The sequence below is a fragment of the Podarcis erhardii genome, assembly GCF_964252035.2.
Source record: "Podarcis erhardii genome assembly, chromosome: 10".
Classification (NCBI taxonomy): domain Eukaryota; kingdom Metazoa; phylum Chordata; class Lepidosauria; order Squamata; family Lacertidae; genus Podarcis; species Podarcis erhardii.
The window spans coordinates 24,426,033-24,449,088 of NC_138500.1; the positions used below are offsets into that span (position 1 = coordinate 24,426,033).

Consider the following 23,056-nt stretch of genomic DNA (forward strand, 5'->3'; position numbering starts at 1 on the left):
ATTCTTTTCCCTGAGGCTAAATGCCCTGAAGTCTTCCATGACTACTTAAATGTAGCTGGGAATTGGCAGAATTTGGAGAATCCCTTCTGTTAAACTGACCATCTGCATGGAGTATATTCCAAAACAAGGTCATGGGAAGGCAAATTATGGTGTGAGAAATTGTTGGGAGTTACATTTAAAAATGCTCAAAGAACAAGCTTGGTCTTTAAAATCAAAATGAGCAACCCTGCTATTACATCCAATCTGATACTTTGCTTTTTAAAACACATCTATCATCATCACCACCATCATTACTAAGACAAGTCGATGCTATTACTTAATAAATTGGAAGATGCAATACATTCTAGTATTTTTGTGAGATTGTAACTTTGGTTCCCAGTACCAAAATGAGTTCCATTTATGCACTGGCAGGTATTTCTAAAACATTCCTAAAATCAGTGGCTGGCAGACGAGAAGAGTCTGAAAAGACAGCTTGTAGCTTCAAAGGCTCATCCCATTTAATGGATTCCTTATGAGTAGAATTCCCATTCCTGTCTTTAGTAATGAATCTAGAATCATAGACTCATAGAATTGTAGAGTTCGGAAATGACCTCAGAAGTCATCTAGTCCAACCCCCTGCAACGCCAGAATCTCAACACAGGATCCCTCATCCAATTGGAAACCATACCGGACCCTTAGCTTTGCAAATGTACCAGCAGTTCTATTGCTGCACCCTAGGGGACAAGTATGGTTTTAATTTGGTATAAACAGCTGTTGCTGTGGTGGTTGCAGCAAATCCTATAAAACTCTCGAGTGTCTGTTGACATTGGTGCATGCAAGCTTTTGAATATAGTGCATCTTTTAAATAAAATTTGCTCCTTCCAAAGGTGGGACTTAGATGCCCTTCCATTCTAAGAAAGAGTTCTCTGTAAACCTAAAGCCTGTAGCCCAGGAGCACGCAGTCAGGCAATATATAGATGGTTGTGTATCCTACTTTACAGAGGACAAGCCTCTGTCTGAAGGGCTGTCTGGTCCAAGCTAGGTTTAAAAATAAAGAACCCTAAGAAGGGAGAACGAAGGCCTTGAAGTTGCCCATTGACTTGCTACCTGCTGCCACTTCTGTGGTTGAAGTTCTGGTAGGCTCCAAAAGAATGTGGGTCCTTGGCAAAACCTTGATTCATCCTCAGACCTGGGAGAAATTTGGATATATATTTAAAAATGTAGATATCCTCCTCCCTCCTTCTCTTATAGTGGCAATGGCACCCACCTGAGAGGTGCCAGAACTGAGTCCTGACGAGTTCCAGCTAGGAAAAAAAGTTCTGGGTCTGGTGCATCATGTTCTGTAGGTGTTCCAGTCCAGATCTTACACAAAGCTCTGGAGACTTTGTCCTGAGGCAGCTGAGGAATTAAGATTTCTGGTGGGCTTTTCTCATGCCTAATGTTTTTAGTGAGGGGAGCCTTTGGCCCACTAGATGTTGATAAACTACAAGGCCCAGCAAGCATGGTCAATGGCCAGGGATGATGGGCGTTGTAGTTCAGCAACATCCATCGGGCCAAATGTCCCCCACACTTGCTCTAAATAAATAAAGTGCTTTGCTCACCAGCCTTCCCACGAACAGTACATCTTACAATTACTGTGAAACAATGGGCAATTTCATTCATATTTTAAGATTGCAGGCAGGCGATCAAAATATGGAAAATAAATATTAATCCCCCCATCTTGAATGTAAACTATTTCCCATAAAACTGCACATAAAAAGATAGTAACCTATCTCCAGACCCATATTGGGGCTAATGTTGCCAGTTCCAGTTGGGATGAGCAGTTAAAGTTCCCATAAATTTCAATTAAGGGCATAAAATATATCCTGTCTTTGTGAGGCCAAACATTGCAGCTTTACACAAATATTCCAATCTAGCTCTAAAAGCAATCCATGGTATTTTGAGGAAAATATGCCTAACATTTTTATTTTTAAATCTTCATATAAATCTATCCCCCTTCATTCCAGCAGTTTTGGGAAATACTTTTTCTTCAGTAGCTAGCAAAGCTGATAAAAAAATAAAAAATAAAAGTTCCCTTCCAATTTCTTATTGAATGATTCAGAGGTTCCAGCAGAAAGATGCTAAAAAGCGTCAGCCTTGAGCAAAGCAATCTCGGCAGCCTGATGGCTTCCCAACATCATTATAACTCACAAACGTCTTCACCTTGACAAAAAGAAGGGATAAAAAACTAGTCAGACCTCGGGTTGAATGCGCTTCGGGTTGAGCGCGTTCGAGTTGCGCTCCACGGCAACCCGGAAGTAACAGAGTGTGTTTTGCCGCTTGCGCATGCGCAGATGCTCAAAATGACGTCACATGCATGCGCAGAAGTGGCGAAAAGTGACACGCACGTGCGCAGACGTGCCATCACTAGTTAAGTTTGCTTCTAGATGTGAATGGGGCTCCGGAATGGATTCCGTTCGTATCCAGAGGTACCACTGTATTGCTACTAATTTGTTATGCGGGGGGGGGGGGGGGAGATGGGAAGGAGTTGGTTCCAGAACTAGCTAGAAGTACTTTTACTAATATTCAGTGTATACATGCATATACATATTCTTGGCATATACATCTACATCGAATATTGTGATATAAGTGCTTAATTTTGATTTAATTCAAACAAACATTACAGCAAACCATGGTTTGAACTAAACTGGCAAACTGATTTATATTGTTAAAACGGTGCAACTTCTTCCTCACTTGATGAGAGACGTATAATCTGCATCTTCCTAAAATAGGTCAAAACGTATCAAACGATATTATTTGTTAAAATACTGGAATCACTCAGGTTGCTTTATTCTGTTTTTGTTGTGTTTCTAAATAATAGCTACAGGCTTTTTGTGTTTTGCATTAACAGTAATACTTACAAAAAACACTGGAGGGAATTAAACTTACATTGCATCATTAATCCACATACAGTGAAGCCACCTTTTCCTTTAGTTTGAGAATTTCTGAAATCAACCACCAATGTTCTCCAGCTGAAAACTGACATAAACAATACCTGACTGCATTTATAACTAATTAGTGCAGAAAAATAGTATTTCTAGACTCCACTGCACGGTTTCAAATGCTGTCTGCCTGCAGATGTAAGAAATCTCTCTGCTGCTAAGCAATCTTGTTTTCTCGGACTTCTGGGGAAGGATAGTTTCAAATGTTCTTGCAGTGCACTTTAGTGACAATAAAAATTAATAAGGCTGCATCAAAACATGCACTTTTATCTACACGTTGCACAAAGAATCAAACATTTGCTTACAAAACATAATTTTAATTATAGATGCATGTTTTTCAAATATACAGAATCCACTTCTGAGTGTTGTAGTATACAATATGTGTTATTAGGCAGCATGGTAAATAGTACTTGATTGATTATTTATGGCTGACAAAGCAGACACTGTTAATACTAGTTGCATTTTGCTGAAGACCAGGTTAATGAAGACCTAGACAAAGGTTACATCTTAGATTTGTTGCTTGAAACAAAATGTCTTGATCTATTCCGAAATATTTTCGGAAAAAACAAATGTCCCGGAATGTCTTGTTCCAATCAGAAGAACTGTATGAGATTCTGCTTCACGCCTGCAGCCGGAACTCTCCTAACCAAGAGGTGTGTGCATCCCCGGCCTTTCTTGGCTCATACTCAGATCTGATTTTGATGTATAAATGGCTATCCTGGCATTTGCTGAAAGCACAACGGCGCTAGCACATGTGCAGCAAATTCAGAATGGTAGTGTGAGAAAACACTGGTGGGCTGGGAGAAAAAGTGAAGGACAAAAGCTGAGGGCCAGTTTACACCTCTCTACGCTACATTGGGAAGTCACGGACAACTGCAGATCCCTGCTATGCATATATGGGGTGGAAGGGCATTAACGTGTGCACACTTAAGAAATGCTCTAAATCCATAAAGTGAAGTGGTCCTTAACATCACTCGTGAAATTCACCAGGCAGTGAGGCAAGCCAATCTTGCACAAAAAAAGACCTCTGAAAGTTTATGCAGTCTTGTAATGTACTATTGCATTTTGATCTGAAAAGGCTGTTTTTCATTTAAGACAGGGCTGCCCCTTCTTTTTAATCAGATCCCTCCATAAGGCAACTCATGCTTTGAAATAAATGGTAGGTCTCAGTTTCTGTGAGTGTTGCTTTCCTGAATAAGCTTTTGAAAACAAGATAATCTCCTTGCTAGTTGTATCTATCTTTCAAAATTGTAAGCCATGGAAGTCTTTGCTATTGCATTAAAATAACTTTCTTACCCATCAGAATTTAAAGCTCTACTCTCCTAAGTAACATGGACCTTTATTTCTTTATTTCTATTATAATTACGAGTGACATTCTAAACAAGATATAACTCACAGAAGTCGCTTGCTGACTACGATGGCAGTGATACAATACGCAAAAAATTTGCCGCTGAGCTACCTTAAGATTTGCACGCGCCTAGTACGGGATCTCCACTGGGGAAAAAAAATTGGTGGGGTGTAGCAGCAATGCTGTGTGATTTGTGTGAGATGCTTGTGGAAAGAGCCACCATCTTCCACCCTCAGTCTTTCTGTCACTGCCCTTCGTACCCACAGCTCTTAGACCATTGGGACAAATATAATATTTGTAGCAAGCAATTGGTGCTTTCAATTCTCATTCGATACTGGAGGATTAAAAAGAAAAGCAGTGTAGGAAACAGCATTAGCAGCATTCTAAATATAGACAGTTGCCAGGAAGGGAGGGGTAGTGGAATCCAGTCATAAAGAGGTAATTTAAAAGGCTGTAAGTATTGTCCAAAGAAACACCTTGGCTTCATCAGAAATGCAAAGTTGTTCTCAGGTGCCTTACTCACAAATAAGCAGAAAAGCCAGTGGAGAGAGCAAGAATGAGCACGCTAGCTCTGCTCTCTGTCCCGATCCCCCTCCATTAATAAGAGGGCTCCCATCTCCTTGCAGTGTAGGAAGATCAGGGTTCTACGTGGCACAGGGAATGTACACAAATCCACAAATGCAGGAGGCTCCCCGCTAGAGTTGGTCATCCGCAGAACTTGTGGAGGGTGAAAGTGACAGAGCTGGTACACTTGTTCCCACCTGCCGTGCTTGCATGGTCTACTTACTCTCCCACCTGCCCCAAGTTTACCCTGAGCTTCCTTGGAACAATAGATCAGGGCCATCATGTCGTAAGTAACAGCACATCTTGTCAGTCCCTTCAGGACAGACTGGGCCTTCATTCAAAACTCTGAGGAAGACGATGCAAAGACCCCAGTGCAAAGTAGCAATTCCTTTAAAGAAGAATACTTTCTATGGCTCAAGCTATCAGGAAATCTTTCAGATTTAAGTTTTGTACACAAGCACTGGCGAAGAGGGCTCTTAAGGAAAAATGCACCTGGATCAGCGAGGTCAGTCACTAAATGAGGATTCACTGTCAGAACTGTCTTCTGCATTTGCCTCCCCTCCCCAGGTAGGCACTGCAGCATCTGGTGTCCTGCAAGGGAAAGATAAGAAGCCACAACTTAGGGGGTTGGACTAGATGACCCTCGGGGGGGGGGTCCCTCCCAACTCTATGATTCTATGATCGTGTGCAACGCTAGAAGACATGTTAAGTGTCAATGCTGCAGCTATTTTCAGAAGAGCAGTTGTGTTGTTATGCAGCAGCAAAACATGCTTCCTAACCTTACAGACTTCAGAGGTTTACTGTGGCATGGGCTTTCATAGGCAGTGCCTACATAATTACCTATATGAAGTCGACTGAGAAGTTCCTAGGTAAGCAGGAGGTGTTTGTACTGCAGCAGACTAGTTTCCCATAGGAAGGGGGTATAATTTCAGAGATCCCTCTTTGGATGCAAAATCCAGAAAACCTTGGAAGTGAGGTGGGGATGTCCCATTCAAATCTCGCTTAGCTCACTGAGGTAGCTTTCTGCTGCTGTTCTGTTGCAGTGGCGTGATAATATTGGCCAACTTTATAGGGTTGCTCTAAAGATGACTGATGCAAAGCTCTTTGAACACTCCAAAAGCACAGCATGAAGGCCAAGTACTGTTGCTGTAGTTATTAGTACATCATGCAGGACAACATTTCTCAGCCTGTAGGGTTATCTGCACATGCAATGGTAATAGACCTATCAATTGTAAAGGTCCAAGACACTCTCTCAAGGACAGGTCCTAGCCCTACTGGTGTTAGTGAAAGGGATACAGAGTCCTATTAGAGCTTGCCGTGGCCCCTGTAACATTACTGATGTGGGGAGCCAGGAAGAAGTGTGGGCAGCTTAGGGGCTGGTCAGGATATGTATTCAGAAGTCAGAATCCTAGGATTGTGGGTATGTTCTAAGATGGGGTTATACCGTTTCATTATGTCTGAGAACATTGATTTAGGAATCCAGAACATATGCACCAGAAAATCTTTCTTGAACACCATGGGTTATGAAAATCAATAGGTATGCCTCATCCTTCGCTTTTATTATAGGTGTCACAGTTAAATTTTGGGATCAGGCTACCTGTAGCTCTTCTGTTGACAAGGAACTGAAGCTTCTGTTGGGTTTCAATCCCAAATAAGTGAGCCAATTCTTTTTTCTCTCTGTTGATAGTAAAACAAATCTCTAAAATTTTATCTATTCTCCTTTAAAATGCTGGCAATAAAGAGGTGGACCTGCATGTATTAGCTGTTCCATCACCAACAGTGGAAAACACCCAGCCATGCTTAACTGTGGCTACTGTCTAGAAAAAAGTAAGATATTATCCTCAAGCCATTAAAAGTGTTCAGTGGGGGAGGTAATCCTGCTGCTTAGGGGGTGGGGATAGCCTTAACTAAAACCCGATTGGGAAAGAATTAAGGTGGAATTCAGAAGATTGTTCCGTCAGGGAAGCAGAAATGCTTGCACTGGTGGAACAATCTCCTTTGCACGATGTTTTGGGTGTACTAGCTTTTTTAGCCTTGCAAGTTTAATTAAAATTAGATTTTTTCTGAAGTTTCCAAATGACCAAGATACACATTTCTATCCCCCATTGCAAGCGCCGACTCTGTCCTGTCTCTGCACACATAATATGCAAGTAGTTGTCACTTACTCAAGAAGATCCGGGTTCAATCCTTCAGAAATCATTTTGTTTCTTATTGCCATTACAGGAACACCCTGCGGAGGGGAAAAAGAATGATAAAAGTCTAGAAAAGCACTGTATAAGGGAGTCCCATCAAAATCGCAGCGTTTTAATGAATAAAGAGCAAACACAAAAATGTTAAGGGAAAAAGCTCTGATCTGAGAAACTGATTTTGTTACAGCAGGAAGTTGATCGAAGGGCACATTTCCTATGGCTGCCCCTATAGAAAGTTTGGGAGTAGAAGTTGTTGAAAAACCAAATTACATTTCTGAATAACTTTGGTTTACTTCAGAGGCTGTAGCTAGCATACCATTTGCTTTCATTTTCAAACACCTAGAGAAGTTTGCTGCTGTGGAATATCTCTTACGTGTCTGCAATGTCCATGTGAGTTTCTCCCTCCTCAAAAAGGGACACTGTCAAGCTGAAAAAGGTACAGAAAAGGGCAACCAAAACAATCAAGGGGCTGGAGCAGCTCTCCTACGAGGCAAGATCTTGAGCTTTTTTGTTTAGAAAAATTGGGGAGGAGGGGTTAAAGGTGAACCAAATTATGCATGGTGCAGATCAAGTGGATGGAGAATGCCCTCCCACAATAATACTAGAACTCAAGAGTCATTCAGTGAAACTGAATGGTGGGAGATTCAGGATGAACAAAAGGAAGTATTTTTTTTCACTATACAAAATTTAACGATGGAATCCCTTCCACAAGATGCAGTGATGGCGATCAGGTTGGATGAATTTTAATGTGGATTAGACAAATTTATGGACTGATCACAATGGCTATATTGCCTCCAGGGTTGGAAGCAGCATGCCTCTGAATGCCAGTTGCTGGCAAACATGAGTGGAAGCATGCTACTGGTCTTGTGCTTCCATTCCCACTGCAGGAGTACAAGGCTGAATGAGACAGGCATTGTCCAATCTAGCAGGGCTCTTTCTTGAATTCTCCATTGCCCCACAAAAAGATGCAAGAGATGGTCAGCAATGCACTCCAGGCACGAAATAAATTATGCTCAAACATCAGTCCAAGTTATCAGTGTAAAAATGGCTGGAGTTAGGAAAGGTGATCATGGCAGTGGAGTCAAAGAAACCAAGATGTGGATGCAGGAAGGAGAAAAAGAAATGGATGCAGCGATGGCAGACCAACGTTCAAGCTCTGCACATTGCTCTCAGCCGCTTCTTTAACCAGCAGCCAGCTAAATGAGATGTAAAGAACAGGACTAGCATGTGTAGTACAGTGGCCAGGTCCTGGACCTTTTGAATATCTGTGACTATTCTTTGCCCAGGATATATCTCTACCCATGCAGTTCTTCTCATCAGTTTGCTTGCAGCAACTGGAAAATGGGATCAGCCTTTATGATTCCAAAATCACAACATGCAGAGGTGAGATCACATCATAATCCTACTAACAGGAAACCACTTTTATAAAGGGACACATAATGAAACTGTCCTTTCCAATAAAATTGCATAGCTGATGCTGCTGGAAGGTTTAGAGGTTGTGACCCATCTTCTACCTACGTCATAAGTACAGGTATTAGGCTACCAAGCTTTTGTGGCTGGGGTAACCCAAAGTGGGGTATAAATGGATGGGTTATTATTATTATTATTAATGTTTTTTCTGTTTAAACATCTTCAGACTGACTTCCCACCTGCTGCCAGCAGTTAATTCCATCCATCAACTGAACTGCTATTTTGATTTTTGTGAAATCTCAGAAAAATAGCTTCATTCATCTTGCAATTTGTAACTATGCTACTCTCCTGCAGCTCCCCTCAGCACTTTCTTGATAACAACAGGAGACTCCTCAGACAGACTTCTCCAAATCTAGCATCACAAGATCAACATTTAAATGTGGGCTAGGTAAGTTTTAGACAACTATGCATACAAAAATGACCTTTCAATGCAAGCTCTCCCACTACTTGTGGTGCATTTCCCCAAGTCTCAAACATCTTCCCTTCATATTTTCTTGTAGGATCGTAAAGAACAGTTTGTGAAAGTCCAAACTCTCTGCTAGGGGTGTTCTAACAGAATTGGCTCCTGTGTTCCTGCCACTGAGGCTCAAAGAGAACTTGTTGCTTTGCCATCATTGATGCAAAAGGTCAAAAACGAAAAAGAGAGAGTCCAATTTCTGAGTTCCAAGGTCTACTGGAGGTCTGAAAAGGACGTGAGAGACCTCAAACTCTAAGTGAACAGTAGTGCGTGGTTGGTTTTGGCATTGAACAAATGTACTTTGGCCAAGGTAAGGAGAAAGGAGCCATGGCGGGTGTTTCAGAGAAGCGTGTCTGTACTAGCGCCACACATGAAAGTGGAGAGTGTGCTTAAGGCTGGCAGAGCAATAGCGATGCTAATTCGGTGATTAATATTTTCCTGTGTGCATCTGTATTTGGGGCTTCCCCCCACCTTTATATAAACTGGCTATCTCCAATAAAAACAATTAAACTCAGCAATTTAATAGTGGGGATCTACAGAACTGTAATTACCAGGAGTCACACAGATCTTTTATAACTGGGACTTACCATATGCCATATGGAAAATGTAACCCAAAGTATGGAAGTTAAATTTTTTTTTTTAGGGGGGCGGGACGTGTTGAGGATTCTGTTATCCAGAACGTTTTGTATCTTACAATGGGAACAATTATTATAAATATGAAAAAAGGCCAATGGAAGAAATAGCAAACAACTGTTAGCCAGGAAACAGAATAGCATGTAAGAACTGCAGCTGAAAAAGCTATGCAAGATTGTAGTAGAGGGGAACCATCTTACATAAAGTTTTCTGTTTCAGAGGTCTCCATCAAACTGTATGCTGGATAGATCATATGTCACCTTGCAAGTGTCATAGGAACAGAAAAAGCTTCCTTATATTGAGCCAAACCATTTGTGTATATAGCCTGGTATTGCCTGCACTGACTGGTAGCAGCTCCCTAGGGTTTCATGCAGGGGATGTTCCCACTCCTTCCTAGAGATAGCAGGAATTGAACCTGTGACCTTCTGCATGCAAAGCAAGTGAGCTACACCCCTCCTCCAATATTTTCTTCCCATTTCAGAGCTTTTAATAATTGCTGGACTGGCGTGGGGGGTAGGGGAGAGAAGAATTGAAAGTTTATCACCTAAGATTCAACCCCAGAAAGTGTCATGGGAAATATGAAGTAAGAAATTGAGAAGATGAGACCCACACCTACATACCTATGCTTTGATGCAGTAGAGGTTTTTTACTTGCCAAAAACTTTATCTAACATACATACGGCACTAAAATGATTTATAATCAAATAAAAAACACAAGCTGTATTACATAACTAATGCGAGAGGAATTTAAAATCATATCCTGGAGGCCTATAAACAGTCAGCTTAGGGTTTTATGAAACAGGTGGAGTAGTTGTCCCAAATGGAAGATCATTTACTTCCAGATCCACCTTTAACTTGAGAATCAGTGTTCCCTCGCAATTTAAGAGAAAGCTTATCTGTCTTAAGGGTCAGAACTGGCTTGCTTACTGCTACAATTTTTATTCTCTTTGTTTTCTGATGTTTCCACCAAACATTTGAACCCGTTACACCCACTGAAGCAATTTGCTTCTCATGGATTTTTGCCATCATTGATATTGCTTCAATCTTTATAGCTGGGTTGTCCCAATTCCTAGGCTACCAGGTCAGGATATATTCATCTCCATATTGGCTTACCTGCAGCTCCTAACTTGCATACAAGAAGCCTAAACACAAGCTCTACGGGGATGGAAGAAGCTGCCCTTAAATCTCACAGCTATGCTATAAGGCTACATTTCAACACAGAATCAGGTGCATTGGCTTAACTACGCCTAACTAACTTGGACTTGGGCCACAAAGTTCTGCTGGTCCATGTTTGTTAGACTTTTTTGCCACTTTCCCACAAAGAAATTTCTGTTCAAGCCAGCCCACAATAAGCTTGCTCCTCTACAACCTCTTGACAGTGCTGTCTACATGGAGGATACATAGATGTCATTGGTGTGACTGTCATGAGAACTAGAATCATCAGCTTTGAACAGAATACTGTTTCAAACATTACAAAAAAGCAGGAAGAGCTGAACCATGAGGAACTCACATCACTGGTTTTCCCAACCCTCTTGTAGCTTCAGAAGATGAAACTAAGAAAGCTCACTTGGAAGACATTTGGATCTCACAAAGGAAGGGAGGAGCCTTAGCTCAATGTCAGAACTCACAAGTTGGGATGTGGAATGTCCCAGGTCCAGTCCCTTATATCACAAACAACCAGGCAGCAGATGAAGTGAAAAGCCTGAGCCAGCTGAAGTAGATAATACTGGGCCAGAAAATAATGTAAGAGCCCTGTGGGATCACACCAAAGGTCCAGCTAGTCCAACATCCTGTTCTTGCAGTGGCCAACCAGAAGCCTAGGAGAAGAGGAAGCGTGACAGAACTCATCCACTTTCTGATTCCCAGCAACCTTTGACACTAGAAATAGCAGACAGCCATCGTGGGTAGTAGCCAACGATCACTTTATCCTCCAGGAATTTGTCTAATCCACTTTAAAAACTATTCCAAGTTGGTGGCCATCACTACATCTCATGAGAGCAAAATATACTGCGTAGCTCTGTTCTGTCTGAAGACATCCTTTCTTTTGTCTTTCCTGAATCTTCCAACGTTCAGCTTCTCACTGGATGGCCATGGATTCTAGTATTATGAGAGGGAGAAAAACTAATCTCTGCCCACTTTTCTTACTTCATACAGGTAACCTGATCTCATATAAAGCACTTCTTATATGTTCCTAAAGAAGAAATACAAACCATGTGCATGCCTGCTTTCCTCACTTTTTGTGGCTCCGAAATTCATGTGTAGCTTTACTTGGGTAAAGCTGTGCTTCCTGATGCATCTGTAAGATATACATAAAACTACTGTGCTCCTCAACAGCCCAACATCTCATTCATATGCTGTACCTAAGAGGAGGGGGCATATATAGAAGAAGCCTTTCTACAGAAGAAGGGTAGATTTCAAATAATGTGGTTAAGATTCTAAAAGGGGGTGTGTGTGAGGGGGGGCAGAAAGTTGTCTTCCCCACCCACCCCCAGCACAAATCCCATCACCAAAAAAAGGACATTAGAGCGAACCATCAGCCAAACACTCTCCTTTCAGCCACCACATCAGTCTTTCCAAATGCACTGGTAATTATCTAGCCACACAACGCCAGTTTGCCACTCCCAATTCACAGGAAAATGTTCAGGCCAGCAAAAGAGGTCTGGTGGAATATCCTAACAACTATACTGAATCTGAACGCTTTGTATTGAAGCCTGACTCAACAGCAACCGTTGGGCACAAGCAAGGAAATCAAGCCATTAGTTCCATTTTAATTTCAGGAAGGCTGCACAGCATGGTCCAAAGATGAAGGGGGGGCAAGTTTGCCAATAGCTGGTTAAAATAAGACCAATTGCATGGTGCCATGGCTAAAAAGCATCTCTTAGGAAAATGTGTGAAGAGTTATTTCCATGTTATGCTCCAGCTAAGGAAAATATGGGCATGTGCCTCTCCCTTGTCCCACTAAACACCTTTGTGGAATAAGAATACTGAATGGCTTTGCACTCTCACAGAGAATCATTCGCTCCTGCTTTCTCTAATCCATAGAAATTCAGAATACCTTTGTCTCTTATTTCTAGAAAAAAATGTGAATGGCGTAGTCTTGCCTTTTCACATAATTTTTATTAAGAACAGAAGAAGAGCCTACTGAAGCAGGTCTGTGGGCCACCTAGTCCAGCATCCTGTTCTCACAGCGGCCAACAAATGCTTTTTCGAAGCCCACAAGCAAGACACAAGCACAATAGCAGCCTGCTCACCTACAATTTTCTGGGCACATCATTTTCTTTTCTATTACTACTGTTTAATTCAGAGTAAAGTGACTTCTGTTCCTATTCCTTTCATCAACAGGAGGTTAGGAAATGCTAATGAGACAATTGGCTTGGAGGCTCAATCAGAATGGAAAGAAGCCAGGGCCTGCTTACAAAGAGCTCATTTGCAAGCATGTTCTAGATGCAAAGGTCCATCACATGTTGAGCAATTTAACTGGTTTGGCTGGACATCAGTGGAAACAAACTAAAAGGAACAAAACTGATCCTTGAGTGGCTTTTCACACATATTGTTCCCATCAAGCCTGGCGCAGAGCCATCAAACACGGAAACTGCTGCAGAGTCTCTAAACACATTAAACGGGGAAGTTCAGAGATGGAAAGCCATTAGTTATAGATGATTTGAATTGTCATCACACTGAAAGAGCAAACGCACATTCAGATCATGAAAGAGACATTAATAAAGAGACATTAATAAATACAACAAATGATTGTAAGTAGGGTCTAAATCAGGCGAGAAATAAGAGTTCTGAACTGATTGACAACAGCCGCCACCACCACCAATTCCAACAGAATCACATACCCTTTCAGAAGAGGGAGTTTATCAAAAGTTAGAGGATTAGTTAAAAAGAAGTTAGAGTGGACAGCCAGAAGGGCTAACTTCGAAGGCTGCTTGATACAGAATACACACAAATTTGGTGTCTGATGAAACCTGATGAACAACTATCTTACCACTTGAACCATTTTGAGATATCTTGCATAGCGGGGATCCTTTGCTACCGTGATGATATTTTCTGTGGCTCCTTCCATCTTCTGTTGCCCCATCTCATGACCAGTGCTCTGCTATAAAGAGAAAACATTATGTGCCAATCTTTAAACATGTGCAGACATTGACTCAGTTCACATATCATGGTAAACCATGGTTAAGTTTAGCACAAGCACACAGACTGGGACTGTTTTGCTCCTCCTCTCTAGCACATGGATGAAACAAACCACAATCCCTGGCTATGAATTATGTCCAAACCACAGATCCAACAAACCACAATCAGTAAGCCAAGAACAAACCCTGACTACAGATTGTGGTCTGCGGGAAGCAAATCAAATCACTTGTGAACAAAGTCATTGCTTGCTTTAGAAAGGCTAACTAGAAGCAGGGGGAAAAACAAGTCAGGAAGAGCTCAATCTTTTACCTCCAGCTGAGGAGATACGTTTGTTGACTGTGGATCTATTGAGACTTGTGGGACAGGGCCATTCGTAACACTGTTGACACTGGTGTTGGATACTTCAAACTTGACATCTTCTAGCCCAGGTATAGAAGACAACTGAAGATGGGAACACCAAGAACAGTAGACAACATTTTAATATTGAGAATATAAAACTTGTAACTGTTTAGTCAGCATCCAGTACATGCTATTTTTCACCAAGGCCTCAACATTCACTAATAGGCAATACCTTAATTAAGACAAACCAACATGTCACAAAATTCTGGCCAGCAGGGGGGTGAAGTGTTTATCACTCGGGCCCTGCTTGCACCCAACCACTTCACCTCCTCTTTGCCTTATCACAGATATCCGTTTGCCATCTGTTTCCATTTACATTCCAACATTCTGAAAAAGTATACTCAGTTCTGCCTGAAGACGAATGTAGCTCAGATAAAAACTGGACTTTAGGAATTATACAGGCAAGTCCCTTAATTTGTGCTCAAGACTACAAAGAGCAAGAAGAGAGAGATCATGCACAAACCTTTGCATCCAAGATATTCAGTGTAGTTTCAATCTGCTGAATACGGAGGGAAAGTGCTGACAATTTCTGGGAAAGATGGAAGTGAAATATATTACTCCATACTTTTACTCACTGGCAATTCTCTCCTCTGTCCTCCCTGCTCAGGAATACTTAGCATTCCACTCCCTTCCCCCAAATACTTATTGCCTCACTCTTTCGGAGGATAATATGTGGCACATTATAAGATGATCCTGTAAGCCTTGTCACACAGGTGGTCTAAAATACCTCAAGATCAACCGCTGATTATAACATTAGGCTGTAAAATTCATTTCTACCAGAATTGGTACATATACAACAGTGAAGCCTGGTAATAGTTTCTAGCTCTCAAAAACATTTAACAGCCCATCTGCCCCGAAATAGCTGATTGTCACCTGTGGCCTAAAAAGGACAACTTTTTAAAGAAATTCTGTCATTGGCTGCCTGGAGGCAATTTTTACTTTGCACAGACAATTAATAAAGTGTCTATGAACGAGCCTGCCATATAGACTTTATTTCAAATTATTACGTAATAGTATTGTGTAAAATGAATCTTAAACCCTTGAATAGGAGCAAGATAAAACTGGGCACCCTGAAGAGTCATGTGTTAAGGGCTGCACAACAGGATACAGAACTGGTTAGTTTTTAAAGTGAACTAACCTAATTCACACCTCTAGAACAAATACGTGGATCACAACACAATTATCCTTTGGATTTTGCAGTTCTCAAAATTTTGCAATAAAGTTCTCACCACAAAAGGTATCAAAATATTTAAACAAATACACATTTTATGGTAAAGTAGGATCAGAAATGTGTATATTGAGATTGTGAGAGGAATTCAATGTCGCATTGATTTAAAACTGCTTAGTGGTGTACTTGTGCCAGAAGAATGGCTCAACCAAGAGAAAGTACAGGAAATGACTGTGATTCTCTTTGCTGATTGTGCAACAGATTGCTGCTGTAGTACTGATATTTCCTGTTGAACAAACTGCTGCACAACAAGCTCCTGCTAGCACAATTGTTGCACTGCATTTGGTATTGCCCACCCTTTATTTTCATTGCTACACTAGCGTAATAGCCCTTGCACTGGTGGTCAGAGAATGCTGAATCCTGGCATATAGAAGAATTTTTGTACAGATTTTTTTGATAAAAAAATTGCAGATTAATGAGAAAATGGACCGGACTATAAATCAACACGTGAATTTTACTCAGACCGGATATAGATGGTTGTGTGTATCTCTACTGATTTCAAAGATTTGGGGATGAAAGGCTATGTGAAAGTTGTAAACAGAACACTTACTCCTTTAAATAAACCTGCCTACTGGGAGGGAGAAATGCTACAAACCTCCCCATATAGTTTTTGCAAAAGGGTAGAATAAGAGTGAAACAATTTAATAAACAAAAGTTACTGCTCATCTTTAGATGGGGAATGCTATATTACAATCCCATGACATGCCACAATCAAAATAGCCTAACCCACCTCCTCCACAACAAAATAAGTGAAACCTAAGCAATTAGTATTACAAACTCATCTTCTAACTAAAGCATTCAGACCTACTCATAAATAGTAATCCAATTTGGAAGTGGTGGAATAAATCTGATAAAAGGTCAGGTGAACTGACACAATGCTCCAAACACTATGCAAGACTTATTTTAAAATGCAAGCTGATTTGCAAAAAAGCCCAAGCCTTAAGAACTGATATGGCGGCTCGAACTAATTGCTGCCATATGCAACCAGCCTGTGTTGTACCCTTGGCTAGTGTGTTGGCTGGCAGATCTTTAGCATTTTTCTCCCTGCCTCCTGGCACGGTAGTAACTTTTTGCTGGCCTCTTAGAGCCAAAATCTTTAACACCCTGAGAAATATGCCAACCAGCCAACATAATAGAGACAAAGAAGCACAGATGTTGATGAGCTTGGGGTTTTGTTTTTCCTTTTTGGTCTCCATCTCTTTCTTTATAGATGCCTCTTTGTTCTTTGGAATGGATGTCATTTTTAAAAAATGACTGCACACAAGCATTTAGGGCTGTCAAGACTTTGGGATAAAAAAGAAAGAAAAAGAACTAGCCATCTGGTTTTTAGCTGTTCAAAGTCAATTTATATGAAGTAATTTATATATCAGAAAACCTTATGATGGTGCCTTTTTAGATGAAGCTGAAGGTAGGTGATAGGACTTAAAATTTAAATGTAGCAATGCAGGTAAGTCTGCAAAGCCTATTGGCGCCAACCAATACTGACTGCTTGCAAAGGCCAGTCTGGAAATATTTTGTCAAAATACAAATAAATAATGGTGCATGAAGGAGGGCTTGCATATTGAAAGGACTTCTGCAGGGTGCAGCATGCACAGAGAGAGATGGCGCCCCTTCCCTGTTCCACCATCAGTGATGACAAGGCCACACAGTGCAAGGGCAGGTTTACCTTCAAACCCAACAGTGTCATCACTTTACCCCACATGGGTGAATAGCAAACACTCACTTATGGAAGATAAAGCAATGGGAAAGGCTAAACCTGGTTGGGGGCCCTGGATACCCCCTGGGACCCCAATTACTGACAATGAATTTTGCTGCTATCTGCAAAGCCCCACCACAAGTTCCACTTCTTGTTGATGTGCATTGAGTAGGATGGAACACTGGAAGCTGATGTCTATCCAGCAGGATTCTTAGGGCATTTATCAGTGTATGGAACACTTTCCTATTCTTCTCTCATCATCACAATTGCCCTAGTAGGTGGATAGATCCAGGGACCCTAGGATCTAAAGTAGCCTTCCCCAAGAGGGTACCCTCCAGATGTTGTTGGATTCAAATTCCTATTGGCCCTGGACAACATGACCACTGGTCAGGGATGAGAGGAGTTGTGGTCCAAAACATCTGGAGGAAACCAGGCTGTGACAAAGTGGATCTGACGAATCACCTCTACCTCTGAATGTCTGACCTTTGAACATATGAAGAGCCTGCTGGAGAAGGTTAAGGGCCTGCAGTCCAGCATCTTTTTCTCGCAGTGGCAAACCAAACACATATGGGAAGCTTGCAAGCAAGACATGAGCACAACTGAGTACTCTCCCCACTTGGGATTCCCAGCAACTGGCCTTTAGAGGCATAGTCTCCAATGGTGGAGGTTCTACATAGCCGCCGTGGCTTGTTCATGTGGAGCCCCAGCCATACGAAGAATGCCAGATGGCCACAAGGGGTAAGTCTTTTCTAGTGTGGTGCCTCGGCAATGCAATGCCCTGAAGAGGGAAGTCCGCTTGGTCTGAGCCTTTCTCCAGAGGTCCCTTTTTAATTATTTAATTATTTATCTGATTGTTGTTTTTATGTTATTTATTTATTTATTTATTTATTTGAAGTACATAATCTGCACTTTTGGGAAATATATCAAGGTAGCTTACAGCATATACAATAGAATAAAATCAATCCATAAATATCTATAGAACATGGATAATTATGTACTGTTTTAATTTTTATTACATTATGAACTGTGTGGGATACTTTGTATTAAACAAACAAAAAACAAGCACACACACACAAAAACCACAACGACCCAGAATGATTTAGGGATTTAAGACCTTCCAGTGAGCTTCGCAGCAGAACAAGGAGACTATAGCTGTGTGGCAGATAACATGTCATGGCATCTCTGCTTAGAAGAAGCAGGTAGCAGGCGATGGGAAAGACTGCCAATCAAAGTGGAAAATACTGGGCTCAAAGGCTCGTCTGACCTGAGTCAGCTTCCTATGCTCCTTATTTGAATGTGGGCCTCTGATAGCCATGCTTAGTGCTATCTACTGCACCATGTCAGACCCTAAAAAGCTAAAGGACCCCATGTACTTTCCAGCCAATGTCTCTTTCCTCCTTGAAGAGGAAGAGTTACTGAACTTTCAAAGCACCATCTCTTTAGGAAAGCTGGAAGTAATGAACCCTGTACTTTAACTATGTCTTACAAAATTCGTCAGAGGGAATGGGCTTGTGCACCACACAGCAGACTATTAGCCAACAATGCAAATCCTGTCTGCAACATGCACCCACCCTCTACCAGTGTGGTGTAGTGGTTAAGAGCGGTAGTCTCGTAATCTGGGGAACCGGGTTCGCGTCTCCGCTCCTCCACATGCAGCTGCTGGGTGACCTTGGGCCAGTCATACTTCTTTGAAGTCTCTCAGCCCCACTCACCTCACAGAGTGTGTGTTGTGGGGGAGGAAGGGAAAGGAGAATGTAGCCGCTTTGAGACTCCTGAAGGGGAGTGAAAGGCGGGATATCAAATCCAAACTCTTCTTCTTCTTCTTCCCCAAGGTAGTACAGTGTATACTTACTTACCTCTTCACAAACAGTGGAAAATCGGTTAAGGAACTGAACTGTGTGAACCACAAACTGGTTTAGAAATGCCACTGTTCTCTTCTGCTGGATGGCAGGAACCTGCATTGTACAAAGCACAAATACAACAATAGCAAGGCTCATTCTGTACACCCAAAACCTATATGATGATAAAACTGAGCAAAATTGCTCCCAACACCCCTGTCCAGTGTTTGAATACACATATCTGCTGCACTTTTGCTATGGATATGCTGAAATCCAATTTATTATTTTCAGATCAATGCTTCAAGTTATGTAAGTCACATAAAAGTGTAATCCTGTGCTCTATCATGCTTGCAGTTCTTCCCAGTTTTGGAACATATGCAAACTGGATGGGCATATGGTTTTCCATCTGAGTCACGGATTCAAATATGTAAACGTGGTAGTTCTATAACAGGGATGGAAAACCTCCAGATGTTGTTGAGACTTCAGTTCCCATCAGCCTCACCAATCATAACCAGCTGTCAGAGATGATGGGAACACGAGTCCAACAACACATGGAGGGCCACAGGCTCGTTAACGCTCATCTACAAGAATGGGACAGGCTACAAATGTAAAACAGAACAGATTAAGGTTGCACTGCTATCTCTGAGCCAATACCATCAAATTCAGTGGGACTTACTTCTGAGTAAGTATGAATACGCAGGGGCTGCAAGTCTCACATTCTGAAAAAGGTAGTGGATGGATTTTGGAAGTATATTAAACAGTTTCTCCGACAAACTTATTTTTATAGTCATTTGTGAGGGCATGGGCTAGCCTAAAAACACTTCCATCATCATCGCTATCCTACTGCAAATCCACAACAGCCACCAAGTCATGGCTTTATCTATGAATCAACCAATAAATTTTTTACAAGAGGCATTTATGATCAAATATTTCAGTGACAGCTTATGGAGATATGTTACATTAGATGCTTCGGGAGTTATCTATGAAAGTCAGAAAGGAATTTATCTTTCCAGTAAGTGTGGCATTTCTTTTTTTTAAGTATCATGCATCTTCCAGCATGGTGTCTGGCATGGAAAAATGTCATCCTAGGGACTACTGGATCCTGCATACATGATCAAAGTGCAATGTGTTGCCACAGCAGAAATCTAACAGTGGATTTTCTTATGGAGTGTTGCAGAGTTCTCCCCATTTTACCTGCAGCACCTGCTTGCTACTGTCATTGGATTATATTTCACTAAGTTTACTCCCTTGTGATTTTGAAGCTTCCTGCTTTCAAGGAACCATTGGCTTGTCATCTGCCAAGGAAGTGCTACCGGGGTGTCTGCTGTAGTAGAATGCAAGGCCTGTTTTAGGGGAATACAACAGGTTCATGCTGAGCACTGGCATACTGCAAAAGATGATTGGCAGATCTGACAAACTGTCTGCCAGGGAACTTTATCTGCCATTATTGATTTCATGTAGTATCTGAGGCAAGGGCTTATTACATTTTAGCATGCAGAATAGCATGCAACCACCACCACCCATTTCATCCTCAGAAAAACACTGTGATGATGTTTAGATTGAGAGAGAGTGACTGGCTCAAGATCACCCAAGGAACTTAATGGCTGGTGGGGATTTTAACCTGGGTCTCCCTGGTCCTGGTCCAACAACACACTTTGGATTTTCCAGAACACAGCTTGGAAGTCAATGATTTATGGAATAAAACTTGCATTGCATTAGGGTTGGATGAGTTGCAAGCACACATTGAGAAATTCAGCTCATGCTGTTCCTGCAACCTTCCAGACCCTTTAATTTGTTTTGCCTTATTTTCCAAATCAGTACTGCAGTGTAGCTATTTAAGTTTCCCCAGGGGAATTGGGACTGAGCAAGTTCCAATATGCTACATGGGTTATCAAGCCTGCTCCAGAACAACTGCACTCACAAGTGAATCAGAGCCAGAAAAAAACAACCCTACAACTCCAAAATTGACTACAGTGCACGAAGGCCTGGTCAAATGAGTTAAAAATGAAAAATAGGGACATGGTTTAAAAAGGCAATCTTATGGATGGAGGAAAGTAGGGCATGGAAGATCAAACAATCAATTCAGAGGGATGCTTGATGATCAAGGACCAAAAAATGCTCTTTGTTCAAGATGTTTTGGAAACCTTCAAGACTTGGCTACTCAGGGTGGGTCAGATGACCAGTGGTTGCTACTACCTGTTAACAAACTGGCATATAAGGGCACAGAATATATGTTTGCTATGCAAGCCCCTTGTAACTTCCACGAAGGAGGCCCAGCGTGTATTGTTTTTTCACTCAACTGGCTCCCACAGGAAACGAATGGCAGAGGAAGCTAAGCCACCTTTGATTCCCGTGAGGACACCCTCCACCCCCCAGTTCCTCGCAACCGCCCTCTTCTCTAACTTGTGCTTCCTTAGAGGTTGCCCTACCCGCGCTCCCACCTCCCCACCCGCATAGTTTCTGCATCTTTAATAAAAACACGACACCGCAGGCGAAGGAGCGCAGCTTCTCCTGGCGAACTTCTGCCTGCCTGAGGTCCAGGAGGAGCCCTGCAAGGGCAAAAGCAGCAGCCCCGTTTCACAGAGCTTGTCAGCTTCTCTTTTTAAGAGACGACGGGGTGGGGGAGAATCCTTCGCTCCCCGGGGACCTGGCGCCGGCCTCAGGGAGCAACGCCAGCAACCTGGCGCCGCCTGTACCTTGGTCAGGTCGATGCCGGAGCCTACGAGGGGCAGCCCGTCCTCATCCATCCTCAAGCGGCCACTGGCAGGCGCCAAGAGGGACCTCACTGGGGAGAGAAGCAGCCTCTCAAGCAGCGAACCCCTCGCGACCCCTCGCACCGGAAGCGATTCCCGACTTGCCGCTCCGCCACCCCGCCCTTCGCCTGCGGAGCGGCAATACGGGAAGGCAGGAGAGGCCGCGTTGCATCATGGGGCTTGTAGTTCTCCCCACAGGAAGCTCTAATGGTGGGCTCCGACAAACCGAACCTGAAAATGGGGCGTGGACTGTTTTCTCTGCGTTCAGATTTACAACACCTGAATGATCTATTAATGCAATTTTTGCGAGCGAGCGCTCTCTGTTTTTTGTTTTTTGTTTTTTTTGCCCCACTCGGAGTAGGGCGGGTGCGTGGGGAATCGTACTCATTTCGAAAAGGAGGTAGATTATTTTTTTGGGGGGGGGGGAATCTATCGTGTTTTTATTGGGATCACGGTTATAATAATTTTGACTTTGGTAATATGATGAATTGAAAGATACAATAAGTAATGAAATAAGATAATAAATAGCTGAAGACTTTGTATTATGAACATTGGGTTACAAATATATTGAAATGGGTAATATGACAAAATGAAAGATACAATAAGTGATGAAATAAGATAACAAAATGCTGAAGTTGGTATTATAAATAATGCAGATTCGGGAAGATGTGGGGAAGTCCAAAAGATTCTGTAAAAGAAATATGAATTATGAAACTTTTGTATTTTATCTTTTTTCTTTTTCTTATTCTGTAAAACTAATAAAAATATTTTAAAAAAAAAATATCGTGTTTTTATTGGTATTTTGTCTCTTTTGTAATGTTGTTGGTACATTGCTCTGATATTTTGTATGAGAGGCGTCAACAACAAAACTCAGTGCAACCCCATAAGAATGAAATGTCCCAGGTTGCATGGATGTAGTCAGGATTTTTGTTAGGGGGGACAGGCCCTCAGTTTACTATGTATTTTTATTGTTTTAGGGAGTGGGGCAGCTGCCCCTCCCTGCCCTCCCTTGGCTATGCCCATGGTTCCAGGTTGGAGGAAATAGTTGACCTCCTGAGCACACTTTGTACAATCGAAATATAAAAAAAATAAATAAAAATGTCCAGTAGCAACTCAGAGACCAACTAAGTTTGTTCTTGGTATAAGCTTTCTTTTTCTTAAGTTGGCTAACATGAATTTTTCAAAACGTCAGGTTTTTTTTTACTGCAAAACACAAGGACAACACTAACAGCTTGTGAATCTGCTCTGCAATGTGTGGGAAGCCAGCCTCTTGGCCTACAAATAATACAGAGAGAAATGGTCAACTGGGAATTCCTACTGGAATGGCGGTGGGGCTAGATATCTCTATCGGCGAAGGGTTTCGAGATGCAGTGATCCTCGAA

General features: G+C 42.0%; 1 protein-coding gene across 2 annotated transcripts; it reads right to left on the reverse strand.

The window, feature by feature from the left end:
• Positions 1–2,787: 2,787 nt before the first annotated feature.
• WASHC3 (WASH complex subunit 3) lies at positions 2,788–21,777 on the reverse strand. 2 transcript variants are annotated; one of them, XM_081879009.1, is made up of 7 exons: positions 21,618–21,777; positions 18,940–19,038; positions 14,623–14,688; positions 14,070–14,201; positions 13,612–13,719; positions 7,038–7,102; positions 2,788–5,463 (listed from the first exon to the last, which is right to left on the reverse strand). In XM_081879009.1, exons 1-7 carry the CDS (start codon positions 21,666–21,668, stop codon positions 5,379–5,381), a joined length of 606 nt encoding a protein of 201 aa, XP_081735135.1. In that variant the 5' UTR covers positions 21,669–21,777; the 3' UTR covers positions 2,788–5,378. The 2 variants fall into 2 exon arrangements, with proteins under 2 accessions (XP_081735135.1, XP_081735134.1); XM_081879008.1 differs by having other exon boundaries at positions 13,612–13,722.
• Between the last annotated feature and the right edge of the window lie 1,279 nt (positions 21,778–23,056).

Excerpts from the sequence above, each read along its gene's own strand:
- WASHC3 (XM_081879008.1), bottom strand. The coding sequence starts at position 21,668 with ATGGATGAGGACGGGCTGCCCCTCGTAGGCTCCGGCATCGACCTGACC. Across the intron at positions 14,689-18,939 it reads TTTCCACTGTTTGTGAAGAG|AAATTGTCAGCACTTTCCCT; the intron begins GTAAGTAAGTAT and ends CATCTTTCCCAG. Across the intron at positions 14,202-14,622 it reads TGAATATCTTGGATGCAAAG|TTGTCTTCTATACCTGGGCT; the intron begins GTTTGTGCATGA and ends TCCCATCTTCAG.